Here is a 10,588-nt window from a genome sequence, read left to right on the forward strand (position 1 = left end):
CAGATGTAAAAGGCACTCAGCCTATTAGTGATTAAAGCTTACAGAGATTGTTGTATCTCTCTGAAGACTAAAGACTTATAGGCTCTTTATCACAATCTTGTAAGGAGTTGTGTTTACCGCAGCAGTAGGTCTTCATGACGTCGTTGCAGTTGAGTTATAGAGATAGTTTAACCAGCGGTGTCATGTTGTCAATGCTATACGCTAATGCTGAAGTTTACTGAAATTCATCTTTTGTTAGCCTTTGTTCCTGAAGAATTCTGACTTAAGACATACCTTAATTTTAACTTATAAGAGAAGGGTTGTTTTTATGATTTTGATCTGGGTAAAGCCGCTGGTCTGCTATGTCTTTAGATTTTTTAATAACAACAATTCTTTATTTTACTTGTACCAACAATTATCTTGTTACATTAAAAAAACTCATAGTTGACATTTATGGCTTGTAAGGGAATGTTGAGCCATCTTTGGTGTCGGCCGCCAAAAAGGCGTGAAACAGTCTTTTTCAACGTATCCGCTGGCTTGCTTGACTTTTGTCCAACAAAATGAAGTTTGTAAAATGAATATTTTAAAATTTCTAAAACTGAATATGCTATTAGATAATCCTAAAGTGATAATCCTAAAGTGATAATCCTAAAGTGATAATCCTAAAGTGATAATCTTAAAGTGATAATCCTAAAGTGAAAACAGTTAATAATGAGATTGATGATCTGTGGCTAAAAATTTGTTATCAGAAACAACTGTTTAGTTAAGCTGTGCACAGTTTAACAAGATGTGCGCAGTTTTACCAGATGAGCACCGTTTTACCAAATGTGCACCATTTTACCAGATGTGCACCGTTTTACCAGATGTGAACAGTTTAACCAGATGTACACCGTTTTACCAGATGTGAACAGTTTAACCAGAAGTGCACCGTTTTACCAAATGTGCACCATTTTACCAGATGTGCACCGTTTTACCAGATGTGAACAGTTTAACCAGATGTGCACCGTTTTACCAGATGTGAACAGTTTAACCAAAACATGATTAAGTTGAAACCTAAAGAAGTTGACTCAGCTTCAATCTGAGGAACCTGACTCTGGTATAACGGGCCAAAATTAAGGTAACTAAGGTACATGTGTAGGCTAAGTTTGATATGACATGAATTTTATTTACTCGCTCGAATCTTTTTTGAACTGTGATCTCGGCAGCAGTTAGTTTTACATTTGATGACTCAGTTTTGACTTAGGGGAGAACTTTAACAATAAGACTGATGTTTCAAGGCTGCATAAGATAAGACTAGAAGAGCAGAGGCTATAAATACTAAGATTTTAGGCTCCCAAGTTCAATGCTTCTGAAGATCATGTTAGACCATTTTGATGTGAAAGCATTTATTATTGTACCCTATTATATATTATAGGCTATTTATTATTATATGTTGTTATAGAAAGTCATTATCAATCATGTGAGATGGTTTTAGTGTGCAGACATTTATAATAACATGGTGCATCTGAAAGTGGGCTGGCATTGCTGAAATGCATGGTAATTGCCAGGCATTTCAATATTACTAATGTATGCCCTCAGCCACCCTGCAATTAGTTTCAATGCAAGCAAACACAACTCGATATAAATTTCTAATTTTAACTCATTTAGCCTGTGCTTGTACTATAAATGAAGAAAGTACGATAACGTGGTGACGGGTGATGGAACTAAGACCTATTTACAGACGGCTGCCACACACGCTGTTAGACAGCGCACTCATCCAAATCAGCTGCCAAATTCTTAATTTCCTTATGCATTGTGAGTGTTTAACCTTAGCTGAAGCGCTTAGCCTAATGAACCCGCTGAAGGCCTTGTAAGCACTGAAGGCGGTTTCTGACCCACCCACAATATTACGCCGAAGGTTATTTTCAAAGTAACTGTAGCAGCTAGCTGTAATTTTTGCACTCTAGTCTCAGGTTTTGTTTAAATGTTTTTGATAAGAATCAAGGGAACGAGACAAAAGGCCTATTGTGGTGACAGCCGCAGACAAATTGATGCAGACAGAGCTGCGATGGGTGGTATTGCACTGCATGTTGACATTACATAACAACTGCGCCACTGCTCAGCTATCAATAATTTTTGGAACCGTTTGAAGTTGCTTTAGTATGAAAATGAATTTGAGATATAAAAGTTTTACGGATCTATCTGATCTGCAAACATACGAATCATGGTAAGTTATACACAATCATGCAGCATATGGTTGTGTGGTAAGTTATACAAGATCAGCATATGGCTGTGTGGTAAGTAATACAAGATCAGCATATGGTTGTGTGGTAAGTTATACAAGGTCAACATATGGTTGTATGGTAAGTAATACAAGGTCAACATATGGTTGTGTAATAAGTTATACAATGTCAACATATGGTTATGTGGTAAGTTATACACGGTCAACATATGGTTGTGTAATAAATTATACATTGTCAACATATGGTTGTGTGGTAAGTTATACAATGTCAACATATGGTTGTGTGGTAAGTTTTACACGGTCAGCGTCTGGCTGTGTGGTAAGTTATACAAGGTCAGCGTATGGCTGTGATAGACAGGCATTGTTTGTTACAAAAGTTTATAAAAGGATGGATGCAACTTTTTTTAGTAAAATTCAACATGCCAACCCAAGATTTCAACTTGAAGACTTGTAAATGTTTTGCAAGTTAAGTAGAAGCTGTTTAAAGTGTGGGATGTTTCCAGATTTATGAGAATTTTTATAACTGCGCATCAACACAGTTATATAACATATAACAGTTTTATAACATATAACAGTTATATAACATATAACAGTTTTATAACATGCACAATAATAAATATTTAAAACATTTGTGACATCTCTATTTTACAAGCAGCGGTTTGTGAGCTATCCTTTAAAGATATCTCTTTAGCTTACTTCAAGCTGAGTCTGTGCAAGTGTTGAAGGGAGTTGTTCTATGAACAATAGCTCTGTGATTTTGTCTGAACATGTCTGAGTCCAGTGACAAGGAAACTTCAGTGACTGGAAACATGCCTAGTAGCAAAGAACAGTTTAAGGTTGTTTGTCATTTTTCTGACCACAAATGACCGTTTTGGGAATTGAATCCCAACCAGTTGTTTGCATGTCAGGCACTATAGACCTTAAAAACAGGTATTAATTTGTCTGAAGGATTTGTAACAGCACGGACTCCAAGGATAGAAGTTGATTGGGTATATTACTCAAATGCTCAAATGCTATTAGCTCAAATGCTGACTAAAACTCATTCTTTCGAGGTTAACCCGCGTAGACATCGGTTGATGCATAGGAGGTCAATAGAAAGTAATATTATGTCTATGATTTCTTGGTTTAACCACTTGGATGTTAGATATATAAAACAATTGTTCTGTAGTAAGATTTTCAAAAATGCTTTTCAAATATGAGTATGGGCTCATGGTGGGGTCTCATAGTGGGGGCTCATGGTAGGGGCTCTTGGTGGGGGCTCATAGTGGGGGCTCATGGTGGGGGCTCATGGTGGGGGCTCATGGTGGGGGCTCGTGTTGGGGGCTCGTGGTGGGGGCTCGTGGTGGGGCTCATGGTGGGGGCTCATGGTGGGGGCTCGTGGTGGGGGCTCGTGGTGGGGGGTCGTGGTGGGGGCTCGTGGTGGGGGCTCGTGGTGGGGGCTCGTGGTGGGGGCTCATGGTGGGGGCTCATGGTGGGGGCTCATGGTGGGGGCTCATGGTGGAGGTTCATGGTGGGGGCTCATGGTGGGGGCTCGTGGTGGGGGCTCATGGTGGGGGTTCATGGTGGGGGCTCTTGGTGGGAGCTCGTGGTGGGGGCTCATGGTGGGGGCTCGTGGTGGGGGCTCATGGTGGGGGCTCATGGTGGGGGCTCATGGTGGGGGCTCATGGAGGGGGCTCGTGGTGGGGGTTCATGGTGAGGGCTCATGATGTTTGAATAAGAAACAGGGCTGTTTTATAAATTCGTTAGAGAAGATTATATATGCCATTTTAACGCCGGAGATTCCAGTTCACTCTAAACTTAATATAGATTATTTGATGAGTAAGAATGCCTTATGACATTGTACAGTGTTACAGTGTACAGACAACGAGTTGAATTTTAGATATATAAAAGTAACATTATAAGAGAGATGAAAATGCGCTGTTTTAGGATAAATGCACAATTAGTGATTTACGCTTCAATTTTAACAATTGGGACAGCCAAGTTGTATTAGATAAGCTAACAACAAGTTAAAGTGTAGGGTGCTGGGTGTACTGAATGAGAAAATGGAAGGTTGATGGTGGAAGGTGGATGATGGATGATAGATGATGGATGATGGAAAGTGGAAGGTGGAAGGTGGAAAGTGGAAAGTGGAAAGTGGAAGATGAAAGGTGGATGGTGGAAGGTGGATGGTGGAAGGTGGAAAGCGGGAGATAAAAGGTGGAAGGTAGATGGTGGAAGGTAAAAGGTAAAAAGTGAAAGGTCAAAGGTGGAAGGTTAAAGGTGGAAGGTTAAAGGTGGAAGGTTAAAGGTGGAAGGTTAAAGGTGAAAGGTAGAAAGGCGTGGGCACGGCCTTCGACATATTCGTAGTACTTGTCCAGCTCGCTATTACCCGTCTTGCGAAGAACCAATCCATTTATATGAATATTGAATGGTCATGACTGGTTTTCACACCTGCTTCCTTTTCTGGTAGCATTTGGTTTACAATGTAATTTTTATGAGCTTCCATCAAGCATCGGTGATTTATATATACATATGTTTTAATTGCAGTGACGATTCTAGCAAAGGAATCGCCATGCCGATTGACAAGCTCAAAGTTCATGGTAATCAGTTGAGCCAGCAAAGGATGTCTCTGACCCCGCCGCAGTCTCCACACCCTCCTTCAACCTCTGCAACGGTACAGGAATTATCTGATATTTCTCAGCTGGCCTCTATCAATAGCAAGCAGCCAACCATGGTAAGGGGAGCGAACCCTTACAGTTTGAGCGTGCGTCCCATCCCAGTACAAGCATGATAGTTAACCCAAACGTAAAATAAGAACTACGATGAAGGTGGCCAGGCAACACAAACGTGATGATACAATCATCAGTTCAGAGAATGGTTTTGCCTGGTAACACTTACCAGCCTCCGGCAGCTGGTGTGCTTGGTTGTTGTTGCCACTGACTAGTTAGAAAGAATCCTAACAACTGAGTCTAACAAAGCCTTAGCCATTGCTCCACACAAATTGTCCTACCCAACCTCTCACCTTCTCTCTTTGTGACTTGGAAAAGTTTAACAAATCCATGGCCAAGAGCATCTGCTTCAAGAACTATCAAATTATTTACCTCGCAGGTTGGAGATAGATGCTTCGTTTACATAATTGAGTGACCGCCTGTTTTTTTCTATGCTTCAGTATCATTGAATCAAGCATGACCAGACCTCCAGAAGGCGTCTGTGCTATTTAGAACGCTATAATTTTTAGCATTAGCTATTATGATAGTAAGATTTAAGATACTGCCAAAGTATATAAAATAATAATTTTATGTAGACAATTTCTATTAACAATAATATTACAAAAACAGCTCCTAGGGAAATCTTGATTTAAAGATTCAGCAGCTACTGTCTTTAGGTGAAAAAGAAATTGTCCTCTGCCAAATTTTGATCTGTTTTTGTCTATATAAAATATGTATTTTGTTTATTTTGACAATAAACCAATTTTGATTCGAGTAAATACTATTTAAAAAGTTTTTTTCTTCACCAAATCACCCAAACAAATGATGCATTACCTAAAGAAGTCAATAAAAAGAAATACTACTATATACTTATAGAACTCAACACTTAGCCTTTGCTAAATCACCAAATGCTCGCCTACTGATATGCTGGATGGTAGAGCAGACAACCTCATTTTGTATATTATTTGTGTTGAAGCTTTTAATATCACGCTATCAGTGTGAAGTTATAAAACCTATGTGCTGTCTAGGTAGTATGATATACAGATTGCAACTTTATTTTTGAATGCATTATCAGATAAAGTCATTTCGCTTATTCACAAGTTCTTAACCCAAACCTTTTGGTGTTCATAGTGTCAGTAATAATCAAAGTTAAAAGGCACCAAAAGGCTTTAGTTATGAGTTGACTACGTAATAGCTTCATCTGGCAAAAGTTTGGAAATTTTAAACCATTCTTTGAAGACAGCTTCAGTAAACAAAATAAATAGAAATTCACTTACAAGTTTGACCGCCGGATTCATTTTCAAACAAGCGTGAGTCGAACGTTTGAGGGCATGCAACTTTGCCTAATTCTCAATCTTTCACCAAATCTATTAAGTATAAAACAATTAAAGCTTGCTTTGTGACTCGCACACAAAAGGCAACATAGTAATCGCCTTCAGAGCGAGCCGTTTTGTACATTTACAAAGGAGCCACAATAGTGGTCACGTACAGAGATCCATAATGCCTGTAGGCTTTGGATTATCAAATCATATAACCTGAAGGGCTCACAGTTGAACGGCTGTATTTAGCACGTGCTCAGAGACGTCTAGCCATCTAACAGGCTTTAAGCAACCCATTTCTGCCTGACAAACTTCGGTGCTTAGGTAGAGCCAGTTCTCCAGTCTTTCAGATTTTAGAATGTTAGCAAAGTTTCACCATTTTTCAAGATTCCAGTTGGTTGAATTCAGTTAAAAATATTATTTGCTATAAACAGTGGTTTGTGGTTTGTATTAGGTCAAGGCTGTTAGATGTATACAGCGTATGCAAGTATGTTCAGAAATAACACTTTTAGCTTTTGTTCCAGAATATTGAAGTCTTTTAATGTTTAGCAAATGGTCATACATGCCACCTATACATTGACTCATTAAGAACACACATCAGTTGATCTTGGTTTCAACCAGAACCTAACTTGAAACCTTTTGTACAACTCAACTATGCTTAACTATGAATTTTAGCTTTTTGCTAACATTTTCTGCTTTTGAAGAACCATGTTGTGATTTCTACAGATGTTTATCTTTGTTATGGAAAAACAATTTACTGCAAGGATTTGATATAGTCGACTAGAAAAATAGCGATGAAGTGTATATGCATTATATATTTAATTCTGTTATGTTACATTTTATAGTACTACAATATATATACAAATATGAATATTTTTTGCAGTTGCGGCGTCATGAATATATCAGGCGTAATATGGCGAGATCCAAACCGTCAAGTCCTGAGTTTGTCATAGAAGGAAAAAGAGTTTCACAAAAGTTTTCACTCAATCCAGAAAATCCTGATGGTTTTGATGAGAATAAACTAGACTTTGACCCTTTGACCTATCTCGAAGGTAGAGCAAATCCCTTGAAAGGACTTAAGACAGGTCTTCCTTCCAAAGGAAAGACGGATGCGACTTGGGTGGGAAAGGGTGCATCTACATCTGTTGTCCTGCCTGTCCTTCACATTGAAGGTGAGCATTGTCATGGTGTCATGGATAGAATTATAGGACTTAACCATAACCTAATTTTAGACACGAAAATCTCAACATCTGTAAAACAGAACTTTTTCAGAGTTTACGTCAACCATAGCAAAACTTTGGTTGGCTTTTTTTGTAGATGCGTTCATGATGAAATGCAAAAGTAGTAGTTATCTCCCCTTTATAAGTCTATATTACGCTAAGATGCAATAAATGATTAGGCAAAACCTACTATCTTTTCATCTCTAACAGCTTTTTTTTTTCATTAAAGTCAAGCAAAAAACCTTAGTCTAAATGTGAAAAAGAATTAATCATCATTAAATTATTTTTTTATGGGCAAATGATTTATTTGCCCATAATATTTATATTTATTTTTCACACATATGATCAACATCGGTTTTAGCATGCTACATCCACTATCATATGTTTCAGTTTATGAACTTTCTGTTACCACAGCTTTCGATTCCCTATCCTGACTCTCCTTCGCAATGCTATTAGAAAACTGTTTAACTCACTGAATAATTCCTGGTTCCTGATTTCTGTAATTTCATCCTTTTTTTCTTTTGGCGAGAAACAAAACATCATTTTGTTGATGATTATTATTGCCAATAAAAAAGTTCTTTATATCATAGTTTTTGTCTGATGAGAGTTTTATTGAACTAAATAATAATTATAATAGTAATAATAATAATAATACTAAAATCGCAACAGGTCCAGGATTTTCCCACCAAGTCAGATCAAAGAGCTCGAGTCTGCCAGCTGATGATCAACCAGCAGAAGTTGAAGACATGACAGGTGAACCAAACACCACGCAGGAGAGTATCTGGTCTGAACTCGACAATCTCGATCAAAAGTAAGTTTTGTGCCTTGGTTATTTATTAAAGATTGACTAAGACAGAGAAGATGCGAACAAATGTTGGAAAGTTTTATTAATTTCAAGTGATTGCTTATGCTGGCTTATTAGTTTGTTAAGAGTTATGGTCCCACGGTACAACATCATAGCCAATAGAAAAACTTAGCAAATACTTCTTCATAAATTACAAGATAGGCATTAAAACAGTTTTTTATAGAATTTAGAATGACTTTTTCTTCAATCTTTACAGAATATAAGATTAAACAGCTTTTTGTAAATACTTTATGAGACCTACGATCATATCAACAGATGCTATAAATTTTGAGCAAATATTTAACTTTAACTAAGTAATATATTTTGTTTGAAACTTTTAAAAGCATTAAAGTTTTGTAAGAGAAAGTGAAGAGTCAGATAGAAAGTAAAATAATATGATACTATATACTATATAATACAAATAATAAAAAACTTAAATCAAGTTTAAGTTTTATCTTGTCTAATTTAAAGCAAGTTATGCCACATCATTATTATCCTTATTATTATTTTTATCTCTGAGCCGAAAGCTTGCTGAGTCTACTTTTCCATTCAGGTTTTTTAAGTCGAAGTTAAAATGACAGCCTTTTATACTTTTGGATTTTCTATGAATACAACACAGAATTGTGCTAAAAGTATCCATCATTGATCAGGTCATTACAAATATCCAAACGCTTTCACTAGTCATATACTAAATACAGCTGGCAAGGTATTCACGATATTCACGGTACTCACGGTATCGGCACTTGACAGGGTATGCAATTACAAGAGTTCACTAAAGTACTCATATACACACATAATGTGGAAAAGTTGTAAATGCCCCAAAAATGTAAGCGAAATGCATCAGTTTCATTGATACATAGTGAAGTGTAATGATTTGACATGCCTACATAATGTGAAGGACATATTTTCATCTCTTTACATATTGTAACCAGTTGGTGTTGTTACTATTCGCAGGCAGAATAGACCTATTAAAAAGAACAACTTTTTTACCTCCATTGGCCCAAGACTTGGAGATGACCACTCAGAACTCTGCGTAGAAAATTCAAACAAGTCAAATCAGACAATCACTCTGCACCTTCAGACATCTCAAGAAAAACAAAGACCAATTACTAATGGGTTCACCGTAATTCCAAACACGACAGGCTCGAGCCAGCTCCCAAAGACCTCAAAATCTTCTCGTGATAAACTTTACAAATCTGCCAACCAGCTCGCATCAACTGTAGGTTCTCGACCTCTCTTTCACAGCGTCAGCTCGTACATAAACTTTAATAAACGTGCTGGTCTGTACCATTCAGAGAAGTATCTCGATTCTAGCCGAATAGATGGACATCTGAAACCGCTTGATAATCACTTACGAAGACCGTTCAGCAAAAAGTTAATAGCCAAATATTCTGACATGGAAATACAAAAAGAACTAAATGATTTTTTTAAGATCCGCTCAGTTAAATGAAAAACAAAAGAAGCAATGTGTTCACTCGGAGGTTCAGAAGTCAAGTGCAATGGAGAAAGCAAACATATGAGTCAAACAAACTTTAAGCTGTTAGAGTTTTGTCGAGGTCATCGAGTTGAGTGGCACTCAACGTGTGCTATAAACATTTTCGTTCTAGTTTCGTCATGCTGATTAATTTTTTTTTCATTGTGTGAATGAAAATTCTTACATAAACTGTAAGTAGGAATGCGTCTATGCTTTTTACATGTTTGGTAAAAGTTTGTGTAAAACTATTTGTATTTTATGTATTTGGTGTTTCTATTTTCTTATCTCGTTATAATTCACCTCTTCCAACTTACTCGCTTACTCGCTTGTGTGCATTATATTTAGTAAGCGCGCAACTAGTCAATAAGGACATTACATCCTGAAGACAAAAAATGATAACGTCACATGACATACCCTAGTGACCACAGAAATGCATTTTACGATTATGACGTTCAAGACAAGGTGTTTGCCATTATGTATTAAAAGATATACAAAAATACTTTTTCAATATTTCAACTGTTAATTTTTGAGTTATGTCTATATTCTTTGTTTTAACAAATTCCATTCCAAAAACAACTTGCTCAGATATAAATATATTTTTTGCAGTGAAGTACTATTATATTAATAAAACATTGCGATGTGCATTCAATACATTTTTATGAAATGATCTTTAACTATTTAATTGTTCAATTATTTTACTATAATATCTTTTGATATAATTTACAAAAGCGTAAAAAGGTGCATTTCAGCGATCTTGATCCCAACTTGATCCCAAAACTGGATACATAGCGAGTAATCAGACAATTTCTAAAGTTGAACCAGTGTTCTATATTCTAATAAGGGT

General features: G+C 36.9%; 1 protein-coding gene across 3 annotated transcripts in view; it reads left to right on the top strand.

The window, feature by feature from the left end:
• LOC137408500 (uncharacterized) overlaps window positions 1–10,320 on the top strand; it is a 43,736-nt gene extending 33,416 nt beyond the window's left edge. For 2 of the 3 annotated variants that reach the window (XM_068095043.1, XM_068095044.1), the window contains exons 3-6: window positions 4,727–4,853; window positions 7,090–7,378; window positions 8,096–8,237; window positions 9,225–10,320. In XM_068095043.1, coding sequence (XP_067951144.1) covers window positions 4,727–4,853; window positions 7,090–7,378; window positions 8,096–8,237; window positions 9,225–9,720 — 1,054 coding nt within the window. In that variant the 3' untranslated portion in view covers window positions 9,721–10,320. Of the gene's footprint in view, window positions 1–2,126; window positions 2,186–4,726; window positions 4,854–7,089; window positions 7,379–8,095; window positions 8,238–9,224 lie in introns of those variants that run through there. The other variant, XM_068095045.1, reaches the window with a different exon arrangement.
• The last annotated feature ends 268 nt before the right edge of the window (window positions 10,321–10,588 follow it).

Source organism: Watersipora subatra, chromosome 11 (assembly GCF_963576615.1).
Source record: "Watersipora subatra chromosome 11, tzWatSuba1.1, whole genome shotgun sequence".
Classification (NCBI taxonomy): Eukaryota; Metazoa; Bryozoa; class Gymnolaemata; order Cheilostomatida; family Watersiporidae; genus Watersipora; species Watersipora subatra.